At 41.4% G+C, this 18777-nt stretch overlaps 1 protein-coding gene across 1 annotated transcript; it reads right to left on the minus strand.

The window, feature by feature from the left end:
• Positions 1-660: 660 nt before the first annotated feature.
• On the minus strand, positions 661-16368 carry CBLIF (cobalamin binding intrinsic factor). Its single transcript, XM_049779724.1, has 9 exons — positions 16290-16368; positions 15419-15595; positions 13277-13390; positions 12536-12676; positions 10734-10915; positions 6394-6571; positions 4198-4399; positions 1924-2042; positions 661-722 (listed from the first exon to the last, which is right to left on the minus strand). Exons 1-9 carry the CDS (start codon positions 16366-16368, stop codon positions 661-663), a joined length of 1254 nt encoding a protein of 417 aa, XP_049635681.1.
• Positions 16369-18777: the final 2409 nt, after the last annotated feature.

Here is an 18777-nt window from a genome sequence, read left to right on the forward strand (position 1 = left end):
TTGGAAATGTCAGGGGACAGTTAGGACATACCCATCAACTTTTATTTTTATTTTTATTTTTTTTGGTTTTTGGGTCACACCTGGCAGTGCTCAGGGGTTATTCCTGGCTCCAGGCTCAGAAATTGCTCCTGGCAGGCACAGGGGACCATATGGGGCGCCGGGATTCGAACCGATGACCTCCTGCATGAAAGGCAAACGCCTTACCTCCATGCTATCTCTCCGGCCCCCACCCATCAACTTTTAAACCAGTTGCAAATTTCCTGTTGGACAACCATTTCATGTAGGTATGTGTGTTTACATGATTTGAAAAGGAGTTTTTGATTTTAATTATTTTCAAGAAGGTTTTGGGTAATTAATTAAGGAGTTCAAAATGGTTTCTGAAAATACCCTCTGGGTTTTTCTGTCTCTTCTGCCTTGTTTTGACAATGACTAGCTGTCATTACTTTGAAAAATGACTTGCCCCCTTCCCCACCCCCATAGAACACAGATATTTAGAACAGGGAAATTTTCATAGTTTATTCTGTGTGGTGGTTTCCACATTTTTAACCAAAGAATATGGAAGCATTGTTGCTATTCATGCGGTAATAGATTTGCAATAAAGTGAGAACTATTCCGACCATATTTTGTAGAGGTTTGATTGTAGCTCTACCCATCTCCTTCTTAGTATTGTGTGAAATTGGCTGTGATGTGCTCGTGATTGAAGGGGATGTAGTCAGCAACTCCTGGAGGTAAATAGGAACAGAAGGATGTGATCAAGGGTCATGCCATCACCCTATCCCTTGACCCATAATGGACATTGCACTCAGTTAATTCTTTTCCCACCCCTTCCCAAACACATTGGTAGCCCATTCAATCTTGACAATAATTCAGAAATGGTTATTACTATTTTCATCTTGTAGCTGTGAAAATTGTTCCTCAGAGAAGATTCATTACTTGCCCATTGCAGCTACAAATAACTTAGTTCTTCTTTTTGTTCTCCCTGTTCTTGTTCTTCTACATTTCTCCTTCCTTTGCCTCTTATTCCCCTTCCTCCTTCTGTTCCTCTTCCTCCTCCTCCTCTTCTTCCTCCTCTTTCTTTTCTTTCTCCTCCTCCTCTCCATCACCACCTCTTCTTCTTCCTCCTCCCTCTCCTCCTTTCCCTCCTTCTGCTCCATATTCTCGGGATCATTCCTGGTGGGAGAACATATGTTGTACTGGGGATTGAATCTGGATCTGTCCCATTTCAAAGCAAGTGCTCTACTGGCTGTACTATCTCTTGGGTCCCTTTATTAGATGCTTTGCAACAATTCCACAAATTACGAACTGACTAGATTTTGTTAAGTGCATTATAGACTCTTTGAAAAAGCAACAAAAATACTTAAGGTAACCCTTCCTTTATATTCTTGAATAGTAAAGCATCTTTACAAAGTCACAGTCTTGATTCTGTTGTGACTTTATTTGGCTTCAAATTTCTGGGGAGTGACAATTTAATCAGGCTAATATTATGCTCCAACATTGCTTCTGCTTTGTACATTCTTTTATCAGCCTTACTAACATTATCTGTCTTTTCCTATTAGCCCTTCTTGTTTTAACTAGGTAAATTCACTTCTCTTGCTCACTAGAAATTTTCCATTTGGCTCAGAGTGAAGTTAGGGTTCATCATTTGTTTTATTTTTTAGGATTCATTATTTTAAAAGTTACTATAAATAGCCACTTACCTGTTCTCTTTTTCTCTCAGATACATAATCATCCACTTATAATATAGCTATTTAACCACAATATGTAGTGGTAATATTTTCTTATGTGCACATATTTGTAATCACTGTGTATGCAATTACTGAATATATGCAATATTTCAGTTATATATTGATTAAAATAATAAATGAATTATATAAAGGAATAAAAGAATATAGCCTTCAAACTATGGAAATTTTTTTCTCTCACCTTCAATCAAAGGTGTTTGGCCACTTAGGAATTGCCAATACGTCTTATGATTAACATTTTCAGCAATATTATTGATAGAAGAGACAAACAGACCCCAAGATGTCATTGTCGTTTCAAATCTGTAGGACATGTATATGAAAAACATTTCACATTAGGTCAAGCAATAAAAAATTAAGCTGAAGGGATGAAAACATTATAAGTACTTTAAAGATCAGACAGAATTATGCTTAACAGTGAAAATGTAGTTATTAAGTTATTTGGTTAGGAATAAAATGAAATTTAAGTGAATACTTTCACTTTTTTTGGGTTTTGTTTTTTAGGTCACACCTGGCAGTGCTCAGGGATTGCTCCTGCCTCTTTGCTCAGAAATCACTCCTGGCAGGCACGCGGTACTATATGAGATGCTGGAATTAAATTGTGCATATTACCACATCTTCATGATCCACTTGTCTGTTGTTGGACATCTAGGATGATTTCAACTCTTAGTTATTATACTGAGTGCTATGATGAATAGTGATGTGCATTCATCCTTTTGGATGAATGTTTTTTTCTGGACATTAGCATTCTTTCATATGTGGGGTACAAGGAAGCAAAGCTAGGTGACTAAATTAAGCTAAAAAAATCTTGATTCTGACACAGGACTGAGGTTTGGTGATAAAGCGGAAGTGGGTAGAAAGTGGTGGGAGGGATGTACTTAGGGACTGTTGGAGAAAGGATCATGGTACTTTCATATCGCATAATGGTATTTTAATACTTTAAAGCGTGGCTTTTCAGAACTTTGCAGTGATTCTTTGAAGTATGAAATCCAATATTCTTTTTTTTTTTTGGGGGGGGGGGTTTGGACCACACCCGGTAACGCTCAGGGGTTACTCCTGGCTATGTGCTCAGAAGTTGCTCCTGGCTTGGGGGACCATATGGGACACCGGGGGATCGAACCGCGGTCCGTCCAAAGCTAGCACAGGCAAGGCAGGCACCTTACCTTCAGCGCCACCGCCCGACCCCGAAATCCAATATTCTTAAACCAGACTTTTCAGACTTTTAAAAAGAAAAATACAACATCATTCCTCTAGACATGATTCACTTAATTCAAATCTTGTATTCTCTGCTCAGTCATGCTGGTCTACTCACTGGTTTTGAATTCCTTGCTCATTCCTGTCTCAGGTGTTTTGCTCTATCCTGGAAGTGAATTCTCCCACACCCTGTGATACAGCAGTCTTTAGTTGTATTACAAAGCCACAAGTTTTCTGACTTTTCTTTTTTGGACTACACTTAATGGTTATTAATTCCTGGCTCTGTGCTCAAGAGTCATTCTTGGTGAAGCTTGGGAATCCAACCCAGGTTGGCTACATACAAGGCAAACATGCTACCTGTTGTCCTATGTTTCTGGCTTCCTCCTTCCTTGACATTCACAATGGACTCTCTTTGAATTATTTTTAAATTTTATTCTACTTATTTATTTATTTATTTATTTATATTTTTAGTTTGGGGCTATAACTGGTGGCATTCAGGGCTTACTCCTGGATCTGCACTTAGAAATTACTCATGGCAGGCTCAGGGGAACCATATGGAATGCTGGGAATTGAACCCAAGTTTGTCCCAGGTCAGCTGCATGCAAGGCAAATGCCCTACTGATGCTATCACTACAGCCCTCCATTTATTTATTTTTAAATTTATTTTTGAGGGCCTTCCAAGTGGTGCTCAGGAGGTCTAATCTTAGTCAGCTGGACTGGTGGATCAAAATGAGGGCCCCAAAAGGCAGTGAAACTCAGGCCTTGCATTGCTGAGGCACCCAGATGGTGCTTGCGGGGGATGAGGGCAGGTCTAAGGGTCCACATCCAGTGGTACTCTGCACGGGAAGAGGCCTGATGACATTCAGGACAATGTGAAGCTGGGAACCACACTAGGCATGTCTTAGACACTGTACTATCTTCAGGATCCCTTATCATTTATGTATATATGTATTGGGTCTCACTAGGAAGTGACCAGGATCTTGGGATCACACCCAGTGATACTCAGCTAATCAGGCTGGCAGTTCAGTGCTAGGCCCAAGTATGCAGTGCTTGGATATTGAATTTACTTAGGGCACATGCCCTAAATGCTGTACTATATCCTGGTCCCTTGAATTATCTTTCAAACTCTATTCATGTATGAGTTAAGTGTTTCATGAGAAATTTACCTAGTTAGTAGATTGTAGGCTCCTCGGTGAATTATTAAAATAAAAGGAAATTTCAGTTAGCCTGAGGGGAAACAGGAGGGTTCTCTCACAGGGCTCACCTGAACATGTGATTTTTGCGCTGTGCTTCCTCCAGGACAACAAGCAACACAGATCCACTTTTCACACTAACATCGATGGTCACATTGAAGAGAAGCTCCACCCCTCGCAGCTGGTTGTTGATGGTGTATCTGACAGTGATGTTAGATGCTGCGGTGGGCACAGGGCTGAGATGGCTGGGCAGAGTTGGTTGTGCCTCAGGATCTGAAATGGGCAAAGAATCCAAAGATGTTAAAGGTGATGGGATTTACACTGTGGGAGCAAAATCTCTGGCAACTCTTCCCAGTTACCATTTAGGAAATGTCAATGAGTCTGTGATCATTATTGTTTTCTCTAAGCAGCCTCCATGACAGGAAACTCTTTCCAAGCTATAGAATAGACCACTGCTGAAGAAAGTTTTCCAAGAAAAAACTTATCTATTGTGTCCCAGGAATTGAAAGTGTGAAGGGAAGTTTGAGAGTCCTAAATTGTATATTTGACATGATACTTTCTTCGAGTGTTTGACTTGTTTAACGGGAGAATCTGGAAGTAAAGGTAGTAAGTCCCAGACCATTTAACAAAATACCTAGACAACCAATTATAGAATTTATGAAGAAAGATTCCATGCATACATTATTAGAGTTGGGAAATCACTAGGAAGCAGCTAAGGAAGTTGGAGTCTGGTTGCAATTAGTATGATTGAAATTAGGTTGTTAGAACACTGTCTATATATTTTCTTTTTTGCTTTGTTTTTGGTTTTTGGGCCACACCCAGTGATGCTCAGGGGTACTCCTGGCTATACACTCAGAAATCACTCCTGGCTTGGGGAACCATACGGAACACCATGGGATCAAACAGCTGTCTGTCCTAGGCTAGCATGCACAAAGCAGATACCTTATACCTTGTGCCACTGCTCCGGCCCCATTGCCTATATGTTTTGCATTGAGGTAGTCAAAGAACTTATAACCTGTTTATTTTAGAATGAACATAATATTTGATTGGAAAGAACAGTTGGAGATATCCATACCAAACACCAATGATCTCTAGGTCGGTAACACTTTGCAGATCTCTGCTTTCCCAAATGTATACTTCTGTAATATTTGAATTTAGGTACCAATAGATCACATTTGTAATGATGAATTAGTTATATTTCACATAAAAAGACAACATGCGGGGCTGGAGAGATGGTGCAGCGGTAGTGTGTTTGCCTTGCAAGTGGCCGACCCAGGACCAACGGTAGTTTGAATCACGGCATTCCTTTATGCCAGGAGAGATTTCTGAGCAGAGAGCCAGGAGTAACCCCTGAGTGCTGCCAGGTGTGACCCCAAAACCAAAAAAAAAAAAAAAAGACAACATGTGAAGATTTCAACCCATTTCTTTTGTGTACTGCACATTTGATATTCAAGTCAACATATCAACTCAGCTCTTTTCCTAAACTTTTCAGCTAAAGTCAAGGCTTTGACTATGCTTTCTTTGCTTTTGTACTATCTATGGCTTCCATATCTAGGAATACATGTTTCACTCTTCCCAATATTGTAGATTCTATCCACGTATATGTCTCTTGGCTTTTTACAAAACAGATACAGATAAAACAGATTACTATATACTACATGATACGTTTTTTGTTTTTGGGTTTTTTTTATATGATATTTGACATATTTGTCAAATGAGTGAAGTAGCTATATACATTGCTTGTTAAGTATCACTAAACTTCTTTCCATCTACATACCACAAAATGTTTTACCCATTTCCTCAGTCACTTTTTGGAAAAAGTGGACATGGGTGCTGAAAAATTTTACCTCAATGCAAAACATATAGGCAATGGGGCAGGAGCGGTAGCACAAGGCATAAGGCATCTGCCTTGTGTGTGCTAGCCTAGGACGGACAGCTGTTTGATTCCCTGGTGTCCCATATGGTTCCCCAAGCCAGGAGTGATTTCTGAGTGCATAGCCAGGAGTAACCCTTGAGCATCACTGGGTGTGGCCCAACCCCCCCCCCCAAAAAAAACCCCAAAATATATAGACAGTGTTCTAACAACCTAATTTCAATCATACTAATTTCAAAGTTTGGAAATTGGTTTTGCCCGCATGGCAATAATAAGAGTAAGGAGTCTATATGTCACTTAGACATATATGTGACAAATATATCTCCATACTATTTCACTCATGACATAACTTGCCCTTTATTACCTAATGAGAGGCAGATATTAGAATTCTTACCAGAGTTGCAAGATACATGAGGCACATCTAGATAGGTCTTGCCTTTCAGAGAAGGGAGAATTTGGGCAATGGACATTGGGTTGTGAAAGTTCCCCATTTTAATCTCACTAAGTACTGCCTCCATTGTCTTCTTGCAGTTCCACACCTTGTTAGGTTGCTCAGGTGTCACAGAGAGAGCCTAGGACAGGGGACAGGGAGAAAGATGAGGTAAAGTGTCAAGTTAGACCTTTGATTTATTTTTATTTTATTTTATATATTTTTTGATTTTTGGGTCACACCCGGCAGTTTTCAGGGATTCCTCCTGGCTCTACGCTCAGAAATAGCTCCTGGCAGGGGACCATATGGGATGCTGGGATTTGAACCACCGTCCTTTTGCATGCAAGGCAAACACCCTACCTCCATGCTATCTCTCGGCCCAGACCATTTATTTTTTATTTTATTTTTATCTAAGTTTTATTATAACACTGTAACCTACTGAGTTGTTCTTAATGCAATGTTTTAGGCATTAAATGGTCAAATACTAGTCACACTACTAGTGTGACCTTCCCTTCACCAGTGTCCAGTGCTGATTGCATAATCAACATGGCTAACCCTCGTGAAGTTGAACGTGGATCTTTCTTTGGTTTGGTTTTGGGCCACATCTAGCAGCTCTCAGGGGTTACTCCTCGATCTATGTCAGGAATTGTTCCTGGATGGTTCAGGGGACCATAGGGGATGTGAAAATTCAACTTGGATTGATCGCATACAAGGCAAATGCCTTACCGACTATGCTATCACTCAGGCCCTGAATGTAGCTTTTGACAGAGGTCATAAGACAAGGCCACTTGATTTAAGGGAAATCAGGTCATTATTCCTCAACAACCACTAGTCAACAGCCAAATTCCCCCACATGGCAAGTATCCTACTGAGCTGAAGTCCACCCACCCACCCCAATACTCGAGGGACACATTAAGCTGTTAGAAGTTGCTCATAATTTTGAGAGAACAAGCTTATCAGATAACTTTGAGAGAACAAGCTTATCAGATAACTTTACAAGATCAGTTATTCTCAGAAGCTTTAAAGCAGAGTAATACATGGAAGGCAGAGAAGTTAGAGAACAAAGCAACTATTCTGAGTGTCTTTGGGAAGTGGTGAAGGTTGACAAGGTCACTTGAAGGACTTGGGTTTTCTGGAAGAGGGTGACTGTGTTACAAACAGAAGTTCAGTTCTACTGTTTTCTTTTTCTTTTGTGAGGGGAGGCACATCTGGCAGTTCTCAGGGCTTACTTCTGGCTCTATGCTTAGGGATCAGGGATCACTTTGGCAAAGCTTGGAGGGCCATAAGGTGTACTAGGGATTAAAACCTGGATTGGCCACATCCAAGATAAGTGTTCTACCTGCTGTATTACCACTCTATCCCCATTGTCACCCAATAACTGCTGGAAGTGCCCACAGATAGTGATGCAACACCCACAATGCCTGTGGTTTGTAAAATTACATTTGAAATCTTATTATGGGTTGGGTAATTTTGTTTGGAGGCAACCGGAATTGAATCCAGGGCTTTATACATACAAGGCTTTACTTTTACTATAGAATTACATCCCTGGCCCTGCAGACAAATGGTTAACCACTGTAATGTTTGTTCTCAAAATGCTGTCTCGAGGCTGACATGATAGTATATCAGGCAGGTATATTTGCCTAAATTTATTTATGCAGGCTAAATTTAGTGTGTTCCTGAAGTGGTGGCAGAGCTGGAAGTTTAACCCATGTCAGCACAGATCCTCCTTTGTATTTTATACTTCACTGAGTCATTTTAATTAGAAAAAGTGCCTGTATTAGATATTGGGTGATTTTAGATTTAAGGCTGTAGTCAGGTTCAAAGGAACTTCTTTGGCTGTATACTGTAAAGGTGGGGGTAGTGAGAAAGCAAAAGTGAGGAGGAGTTATGTATTCTTAAGAAAGCCACAAGACCAGTGATATTTGGTTCTGGCTAACATCGTGTGTGTGTGTGTGTGTGTGTGTGTGTGTGTGTGTGTGTGTGTGTGTTTGGTGTTTGGGTCACATCTGGTGATGCTCAGGAGTTACTTTTGGCTCTGTGCTCAGAAGTCGACCCTGGCAGGTTCAGAGGACCATATGGGATGCTGGGATTCGAACCTGGGTCCGTCCTGTGTTGGTCACGTGTAAGGTAAAGGACTTACCACTGTGCTATCGCTCCAGCCCCACATCTTGAGTTTTTTAAGGATAATTTTCAATCATAGGTACAGTTTATCATTATGTACCCTGCAGTGAGAAAATCTCAACTGGAATTCATAACCAAAGTAGCAAAAGCAAACACGTCTCAGTCTGGCACAAAGATGAAGCTAGTTTGCTCATGAGTCATAATGAAGCCCATGTTTTAATGCCTTTCAATTTACCTTTGTTTTAGTCTGGATCTGAGCCTGAGAATGGTCTTGTAGAGTTCAGCCATAGCAACAAGCTATGTGTTTATGTGAGAATCTACTTGACTCTGGCATACAAACAGACTGTTCTTATTGTGTGGTAGAATGGAGAGTTTGTCCCAGTACTTGCTTCACACACACTAATTTCTAGTTTATGCCCCTTTTCAACAATAGTTCAGAGTTATATTAGAGTTAGATTTGTAAAGTTTCTGATTCTGTTTCCTATGCTTTCTAAATTGAGAAAATCATGAAATAATTTCTTTATTAATTCCAGATGGCATTTTGATGCTCTTGCTGATGCTGTATTTTGGTTTTTGGGCTACACCCAGCTGTATTCATGGGTTAGGTCTGGCTCTGTGCTCCCTCCTGGAAAGCTAGGGGACCAGATGTAATGCCAACAATCAAACCTAGTTGGATCTGTGCAAGGCAAATATCATATCTATTGTACTATCTGTCCAGCCTCCAGACAGCATTTTGAGAACAAGCTTCTCAGTGGTTAACTTCTCATCTTCAGGGTCAGGGATGTGACTTTGTAGTAAAAGTGATGCCTTGCATATAGAAAGTCCTGGATTCAATTCTGGTCACCACCAAACAACTAAGAAACCCCCTAAAAAACAAAACAGAAAGAGCTGGGAGCAATAGTATATCAGGCATGGAGCTTGCCCTCAGACTGAGTGTTGCCACCACCACTACCACCACCACCACCACCACCACCACCAACAACAACAACAACAAAAACAACAACAACAACAAAACCAAAGCAAACATGTTCAACTGCTGGTCTGTACAACCATAAGTGTAAAAGGGTTAGAAACCATGGGACTAGAGAATTTGACTACATGATCTTTTACTTTTTAATTCTAATCTGTCCTTCCCTGGGAGAATGTGCCCTAATAATAGAGTAGGGTTGAAATGAAACCAAAATTGTATAGGGGCTTGATAAAGATTTGATGTTGGATTAGCATGGGAAATATTCATTACTAAAGAGTAATTCATTACTAAGAGATCTCAACTAGATCTCTTTATTATTTAATAAAATCTGATTCCCCCCAAAACCTTTATTTGGGGGAAGTGCCAAACCCAGGTTCTCATGTCAATGAGACAGATGCTTGACCACTGAGCTACATCTCCAGTTCATTAAGTCTCCCCCCTTTTGTTCTATTTTTTATTTTGTTTTATTTAATCAAGACAAGATACTTTAATATATGTGCTCCTGAAGTAAGCAGAAGATAAGATAGTTTTAAAAAGAACATTTGGATCAAAGTGGGATCATTTGAGCCTTATTAAAATTTTATTTAATTTATTCTTTTTTTTTTTTAGTCAAGGGACCATATGGGATGCTGGGAATCAAATCTGGGTTTGTCCGGGGTTGGCAGCATGCAAGGCAGATGCCTTACCGCTGTGCTATCACTCAGGTCCCTTAATTTATTTTTTGTTGGTGTTCAGCTCAGGGATTAATCCTGAATCTATGTTCAGGGATCACTTCTGGTGGGCTCGGGACCACATGCAGTGCTAGAAATTGAATCCAGGTCAGCAATGTGCAAGGTAAATGCCTTAACCTCTTTACTATCTCTCTGGTCCCTAGCACTTTTCTTTTTAAATGTCTGAGGTTTTCAATTGTTTATGATTATGAGAACAAAACTGAATTACTAATAATAAACCAATATTTTTGGAGATATATTTGTTTCTTTTTGTTTCTCAGGAAGAGTGTGGAATTTTTGTAGATTTAACATTTAACCTAAGTAATAGCTCCCTATTTATTTATTGCATTTTACCAGTAGAGAAAATGTAGTAATTATAAGGAAAATGCTTCTTATCCCACTAGCTGGTCTTTCTGCTGAGATATGGACAGAATCCTGAGCTCTTGGTTCTCCAGCAAAACCTTCATGAGAAGGACTCAGTGAAGAACTTGTGATGTGTTTACCTGCATGGCAAGACCAGTACTGTAGATATCCCCAATGATGCCATTGTCTTGGATCCTCATGCTGATATTCTCCACCAGATCCTTCAGTACTTGTCTAAACAAGGTCTTGTAACCTTCCTCTGAACCTACAGGGATCTTGTTGAACATGCACGTTAGAGCCAAGGTTGCCATTGCTCCTGTATCTGTGAACCACAGTGAAAGTACAACCACCATCACCACCACCACCACTACCACCATACAAATGCCACTATGACTGTACTTGTAGTGTTCAGATATATCCACATCATCAGGAAAAATTTGTGAAATGGGACCTGAAATGATCTCCCATTTAGGAATGAGGAAATGGAAGCTCAGAGAGAACAAGGAGATGCCCAAGACCACATAGGCAGTAATATTGCTACTATATCTGTGTGGCTCCACATGTTTGTAATTATTGACTGGGAATATATTCAACCTCCTTTCTTGGGTCTCCATGTTTATCTTTGCAAAAGGCCCAGCCAGAAGCTGCTGTAATAGTTCTGAACTCCTTCAGCATGTTTGGTTTGCATCTTTTTTTTTTTTTTTTTTTTTTGGTTTTTGGTTTTTGGGTCACACCCAGCTGCACTCAGGGGTTACTCCTGGCTCTACGCTCAGAAATCGATCCTGGCAGGCTCAGGGGACCATATGGAATGTGGGGATTCGAACCACCAACCTTCTGCAGGAAAGGCAAATACCTTACCTCCATGCTATCTCTCCAGCCCTGTGGTTTGCATCTTTTCTACCATCTCAGCACTCTGCTGTGTTTTGTTGTTCACTGCTCTGTGGCATATGGGAACTTTACACCCTTCCCCCCCCAAAGTGTACAGCACAGGGCCTTTCTCATTTGCACCCAACAAGCATGTATATTAGAGGGGCAAATTCTGGCATGACAAGATCAGAACATGGAAAAAGCTCCATAGATGGCAATTTTTCTTCCCTTGATATTCTCTTCTATTTCCTCGTGTCTTTCAGGAAAACAACAGAGTCTCATGAAGGGTTACAATAATGGGAATCAGTATTGGTCATAAAGTTGATATTTTATGAACAGGGATACTTCTGTATTGTATGAAGTCTCCTGTTTTTAACCCACAGAGAGGATTCTGAAAATCAATATCAACATGTTTCTCTAATAGAGCCTGGAAAGAGAGAGGCCACAGTGAAAGAGTATGAGATACAGATGACATTATTGCTTAAAGAGTGGCAGAGCAAGAAAGGTGACAAAAATGGGGCTGGGGACAATACAGTGGCTCACCTAGATGGCATTGCACAGAGAAAGATTTTTATGTACAGTAGAGTAGAAGGATTGGATATGGTGGTGTTCAAGACAAAGCTCCTATTCACAAATAGACATATGCTCACAAAACAAAGAGAGGAGATGGCTGAATTGTGTCCTGGGATAAGGTCACTTGGACAGGATAGTCTCATTTAGCCTTCAAATCCAGAAAGGAGCTCTTTTAGAAAGATACCATTTGGGGACTTGAAGCACTAAGAATGGAGAATAAAAACATCAGTAGTGATTCAAGAAAGGCTTCAGATTAAGTTAATCATTATTTTTCAGGGATACCCACTTCTGAATTAGGTGACACGTTTATTGTCCCCAGTTTAGTAACTGTAAGACAAATGTCTTCCTGGCTTTTAGGGTTTACTATCTCCCTTTGTTTATTCCTTCATTCACATGCCCAACAATGTGAGGTCAAGTATCTTATTTCTCCAGGCATTTTTATGCCCTGAATTTTCTCCACTCAGATTATTCCATTATAAATTGGGAATATTAACCTACTCACCCACACTGAAAGGAGCAATATTGACCAGCAGGGACTTGGCAAAACGAACTGCTATTGGTAAGATGGGTTCAGCATTCTTCTGGCACAGTGCCATGATGGCCAGACTGGGGCCATAGAAGGATGAAGCTGGTGCATTGAGGCCTTGAAGGGGACAGAGGATCTTCATCATACTCATATAAGTCATAGCAATAACTTGCAAAGGGGAAGGAGCCAAACTCTCTCAAGACACATGGCTAGGAAACTAGGAAACCCTATTCACTGACTGTGGACAACTGGTTGGAGAATAGAAACAAGAACAGAGAGTAGAACTTCCATGTCCAGGTAGGCAATGGCATGATTCATTTGTGTCTCTGGGACAGGGGTCTCTCTCTCTCTCTCTCTCTCTTTTTTTTTTATTTTGGGTCACAACCAGCAGTGCTCAGGGGTTATTTCTGGCTCTGTGCTCAGAAATCACTCCTGGCAGGCTCGGGGGACCATATGGGATGCCAGGATTCGAACCACTGTCCCTCTGCATGCAAGGCAAACACCTTACCTCCATGCTATCTCTCCAGCCCCCCAGGGTGTCTCTTTTAATGTGAACTGCATGTAAGTGTCTCCATTGGTGTATTATCCTCACTTGAGGGAACTTGATGGGGGGATATTTATGTCTCTTTAACTTTCAACTCCTCTCTGCTTCCTTCTGAGACTTCAAATCCTCAGGAAAGGCAACTTGTCTCACTCTTATCCTTCCTTCTACCTTACCTGAGGGGGCCCACTTCTCCAACTGACTCTGTAGAATCTCTGCTTTCTCCCGAGTGTCTCGACAGGAGGAGGTGAGGGCCATAACTGTGAGGGCAAGTTGGCCAATGGTTAGGTCTGTAGAGGAGAAAACAACATAGTTTAGTGGAGAAAAAGGAATCTAGACTAGAGTTGAGCTTTTCTGCTGCTTTTGCTTCTTCTGGTTTTGACAAGATTTTGGTATGCAGGGCATCCTCCAGGCTCTGCATTCAGGGATCATTTATGTCAGGGTTTGGACCACCATATACAATACCAGAAATAGAATCAGGGTGAGATACATGGAAGGCATGTTGATTTCTTAATCCTATCAAGATTGTGTGTGTGTGTGTGTGTGATTTTTTTTGTTATTTGATAGAGTGACTACACCTGATGAAACTCAAGGTTTATTCCTGGCTCCATGCTCAGGGATCACTCCTGGCAGTACTGTGGGGATGACATGCAATGCCACGAATTAAACCCAAGTCAGCTTCATGCAAGGCAAACACCATAGGCTCATACTACTCTTCAGTTCCAGTTTTATGCATCTTATTTGGATCATTTTTATTGTGGAATCTAATTAGACCATGTTTTGATCTTTTCTAGGGCTTGGGGAGGGCTCCCAAGCAGGACTTATCAGATCCTGGGGTTAGTTTTGATTATGTACTGCTTGGTTGTGTGGGCAGGAACGGTCAATGCTCAGATGACCTTATTTAGTGTTGTTCAACTCTAGTCATGTTGGGAGCCACCCTGGCCATTCTTGAAAGAACCTCATGGTGCTGTAGCTTGAACTAGGCCTTTGCAGACATGATGAACACTTCAGCCCTTTGATATATTTCCCTGGCTCTGAATGGCTAAGGGAAAGAAGTATGGTAAAATACTCAAGGAATATTCAGTCAAATGACCTCTGTGCCACTTGATAATCAAGTATCTCTGCTTAGAGAAAAATAAGAAGTGCCAGAGAGAAGGCACACGGATTAAGATTCTTGCCTTGCACACAACCTGTGTTGTGATCCCTGGCACTGTAACCTTTACAGAACAAATATCCAAGTCAACAATGAAACCATGAGACACAATTTAACAACCAAAATTAAAAATGGATCTGTTATGCTGGAAGTCTGGGGGACAGGGGTTGGTGGTAAGGGATGGACTCTGGGAACATTGGAGGAGGGGGATTGATGCTGGTGGTGGTATTTGTCCTGAAACATTGTATGTCTGAAATTCAACTATGAATAACTTTGTAAATCACAATGGTTTAAATGAAAATTTTTAAAAAGAGAAAAAATCTTTTAATGGTTGTCACCTAAGTCATCAGAGGTCAGGAGGTGATGAATCTTGTCTTAATTGGGCAGGATAGTTCAATGCAAGGCCCAAGGATATGGTGCCTTTCAGGCATGCCCTGTAGTGTAGGGAAACACTAGGGCAACTCCATAGTGTTCAGGAGTTTCCAAGGCTACACACTCAGTGATGCTCAGGGAGTCCAGAATGGTGGACATAAAAGTAGAGGGCTAAACATTGCAAAACACATGGCCCCATTTTTCTTTGCTAGTTTCCTAGACTTTATTATAAAGCAAATTTTCTTTTTCCTTTTTTTGTCCATTATAAAGCATTTTTAACTCCAAAGCTTAATTGGATATTCCACATGAGTCCTATGAATTAGCTTGGCAGAACAATTTATTTTCACCATTATTATTATTGTTGTCCTTTCAGGTTGCTGCTATTCTTTTGAGAGCCACTTTTGGTAGTGCTGGGGTGGGGGAGGAGGGTGCATTTCCAGATGCCATATGACATCAGGCATAAAACTCAGGGTCCTCTCAGTTGAGCCCCAGTCCCCTCCTGTCCTAGTGTTCTTGTTATTAGAAGCATCTGCCTTTTACAGAGGAGGAAATAAAGTAGATTTGCAAATCCACTCTTTCTACATTGGCCCTAAAACTTCAGTCTACATTCAGCTACCTTTGACATCACAGATCTTTCTGAGTATTTCCCAGATGTGTTGGGAAAGGTGTTGAAGGGATTTGGGTATAATCAGAGGCAGCCCAGGATTGGGGCGACATAAAGTTGGGATCTGGGGTTGGTGAACAGTGTATGAAATTCAAGAGATGGGATTGTGCAAGGGATGGGGCTGCTTACCAGAGCTGTCACTGGCCAAGAGCTTGTACACCAAGAGCTTCTGGGCTTCCAGGTCTTGGGCTCCTGCCAGGTTCATGGCAATCAGGACACTGGGGTTTGGAAAGGCCGAGTTGCTCACAGAAGATTCCATGAGCTCTTGGATCCCATTTACCAGGGACTGCTGTGCTGAGGGAACAGCTGGGAAGAGAAAAGCCATTTCCAGTCCTCCCAGTCCAACTTTTTCCCCACATCTCAGAAAGAGATCTATGCCTTTGGGGGAAAAGACAAGGTGGACACAAGTTTTCTTGGGGATGCCCTTTTGTGGGGGGGTGAGCATCCAAGACCCGGAGGAAACATAAAGAATTTTATTTTAAGACTGATTAGTCCGAATACCGGAAATAACCTTATCTTGAAGAAAGTGTGTCTCATCTAGTAACTTCTAACAGATGACTCAAAGACATTTCATAGATTTTTTTAGTACTCTCCTAGAAGGGTACTAGAAGGACTATTAAAGGTTAGAGTTTGGAATAAAATACCCCAAATTGTCACAGGTGTACACACATTAACAGTGTGTCCATATTCAATACCTTCAAAGGTATTTTAATTGTTCTTAATAAAGGGCATCAATTTGCCTTTCTAAGAACTTATTAGCATGCTGATGCAATGTGTGTTAGTTGAGCCCCATCCAAGTATGAGTCATGTATGCTCCGGCATCAGCATTTTAAGTGAGGAAAGAAAACGCAACATTTCTACCCTGTCTTGCCCCTTTGTGAACTACAACAAGAGCTGTTCTCAGCTGATTTTAACTACAGAATGATGTATGCCCGTGTCTGACATTTCTGTGGAGTTGAAGGCTCTCACTGCACTCTGGGGCTAAATAGATTCTACTCACAGCACAGGTTTCTGGTGTAGGAAGTGGTCCCAGCCATGGACCAGAGAAGAGTAAGGAGGTGAAGGATGAACCACGCCATCCCACTTCTTTCTTCTGTTGCCCTTGTTTGCTCACCACAAATCCCTGTGCCTCCAAGTAAATGTTCTCTGCTTTCTTTTATATATGATTCTCTTGGGAAAACAGTCTGCCCTCCTCCTGAGCCAGTCTCTCTGAGCCACCTCTATTGACCTCTCTCTTTCAGATAGAGCTAGTTCTTTCCTCTGCTTATCTAAGTTTACCTATTATAGACTCTCCAGGTAGTCTGAATGTGACTTCTAGAAAGCTCAATCATATGAGGAACTTGGGGCTGTGTGTTTAGTGACGTTAGGGATAACAAAATGCCCTTTACCCAAATTCTGGGTCATTACAGAGGGTTGGTTAAGGCAAGATGCATAGACACAAGACTTGGTCTTTCTCTTTCAGCTAACTGATTGCATTTCCATTTACCCTGTCAGACAAGCTCCTGGTTGATGATCAGAAACTGTTAAGATCCGGAGTCAAAGGATGAGACCAAGCAATTGAAACAAAGCAAAGCAAAGCAAAGTTTTATTTCCATTTACTAGCACACTCTAAGTTGACTGGCCAGGGTCTCCTCTCAGAGAGGCACTCCCCCTTTGGACTATAACCAAGTTTACATAGGGTGTATGCAAGAGCTGTTTCATCTTATTGTTTAAACTAATAGGCTGTTGCTGAGGGTGGGAAGGCTTTCCACAGTTCCAGCTGTCTGAGCCCTAACAAGGTTTCTGCTATGGCCAGTTGTCCCAGGGTGGTGTTTATGGTTTCTAATGGCCTTGAGAGCCATGCTGTGAGAGAGCTGTGAGATTTTGCAAATGGAAACAGCCTTGTTATTTTTAAATCAACAAAATGGAGTCCTCTCTAAGCTCCACAAAACCACTTCATTGAGGTCTGAGTGATTGCTAAGGCACCACTTCATTTTGTGACCTGAGACACTGGCTTTGCAGTTGGTCCTGCTAGGCTCTCAGATCCTGGTCTGCCAAGTCAGGTCTGGCTTTGTGCAGCGAAGTTGACTCAACCTGGCCTTCACTGTAGACTCTTTGAAGTTGGTTGACTTTAGATAAGCCATGGTTCTCCCAGTTTTCCATAAATTAGGATGTTTGGCTTTTATTCCCCTTATCTGGAACAAAAGCAGACTCAGATACCCAGGACCTTCAACTATTTCCTTTATAAAGTAATTTTAAAATGTGAAATATGAGCAATGAATATGTTCCTTTTAGGGGAACATTCTCCAGTGGCTTTTTTTTTTTTTTTAACCATAGAATGAAATTCAAAGTGCCTTTATTTTTCTCTGGCCCCTTCCTTCCAGTTCCTTCCCATTGTTGTGATGACCAGAGTTTGCTTTCCTTGTGGCATTTGTGTGCTTGGCACAAGCTTTACTTGTGCTCATACCCATTTGATTACAGGATAACACCCAGTTGTTTTGACTCAGAATCCCAAATGGCAGAGTTTCAGTTGGACTTTGTATAAGGAGTAGTACAAAAAATTGAGCACAGAATCTCTTACCTAGCAGGCTGGGGCTCTACCATTGAGCCATCCTTGGGCTTCGCCATGGCCTTTCAATGGTCAAAGTCCTGTAGGATATGGCTTCTGGTCTCACCTCCAGCTATTTTATCCTCTGTTCACTTGGTATAGCTGCTCTAAAACTTCAGGTTATTCTTTTTAGCCCCATTGCACTTGCTGTTCCCTTTGCCCAGGGCTCTTTTTCTATATATAGTTTTGGTTTGTTTTGGGGTCACAACCTAAAACAGAAACACTCAGATTTACTCCAGCACTGCACTCAGGAATAAGTCCTGACAGGTTTGGGGACCATATGGGATGACAGAAATCTAACTCAAGTCAGCTGCATGCAAGGTAAATATCCTACCTGCTGTGCTATTGCTCCAGCAAGGCTCTTTTTCTCAAAAAATCTGTGACTCTCACTTCCTTCACATCTTTGCTCAAATGTTAATGTTATTCTATTGATGTAGGTGATGAGAATGGTTTCCCATGAGATGAACAATTCCTAAGGTTATCCAACTGTTGGTGGGAGAAGTGGAGTATGAGGAAAGTAGCTGTCTTAATAGAGAGTAGTTGCTATCTTTTTGCTCAATCTGCCATCATCTCCCCAGTGCCTAGGGCTGGTTAGGACTGGAAAAAAGCTGCCACCAGCACTTGCTTGCCTTGGATGCTAGGTATTATCAGTCCTATTGGGCTATTAAGCTTCACCTAAGGTTCACTTGATTGATAGTGGGGAACCGGTCCCCACCACTTGAATTCTCAGGCAGCTCTGGTCTCAGGTTAGAAAGAGGGGTTTTTCGGGGCTGGAGAGATAGCACAGCGGCGTTTGCCTTGCAAGTAGCCAATCCAGAACCTAAAGTGGTTGGTTCAAATCCATGGTCCCCCATGCCTGCCAGGAGCTATTTCTGAGCAGACAGCCAGGAATAACCCCTGA

The sequence above is a fragment of the Suncus etruscus genome, chromosome 9 (assembly GCF_024139225.1).
Source record: "Suncus etruscus isolate mSunEtr1 chromosome 9, mSunEtr1.pri.cur, whole genome shotgun sequence".
Lineage (NCBI taxonomy): Eukaryota > Metazoa > Chordata > Mammalia > Eulipotyphla > Soricidae > Suncus > Suncus etruscus.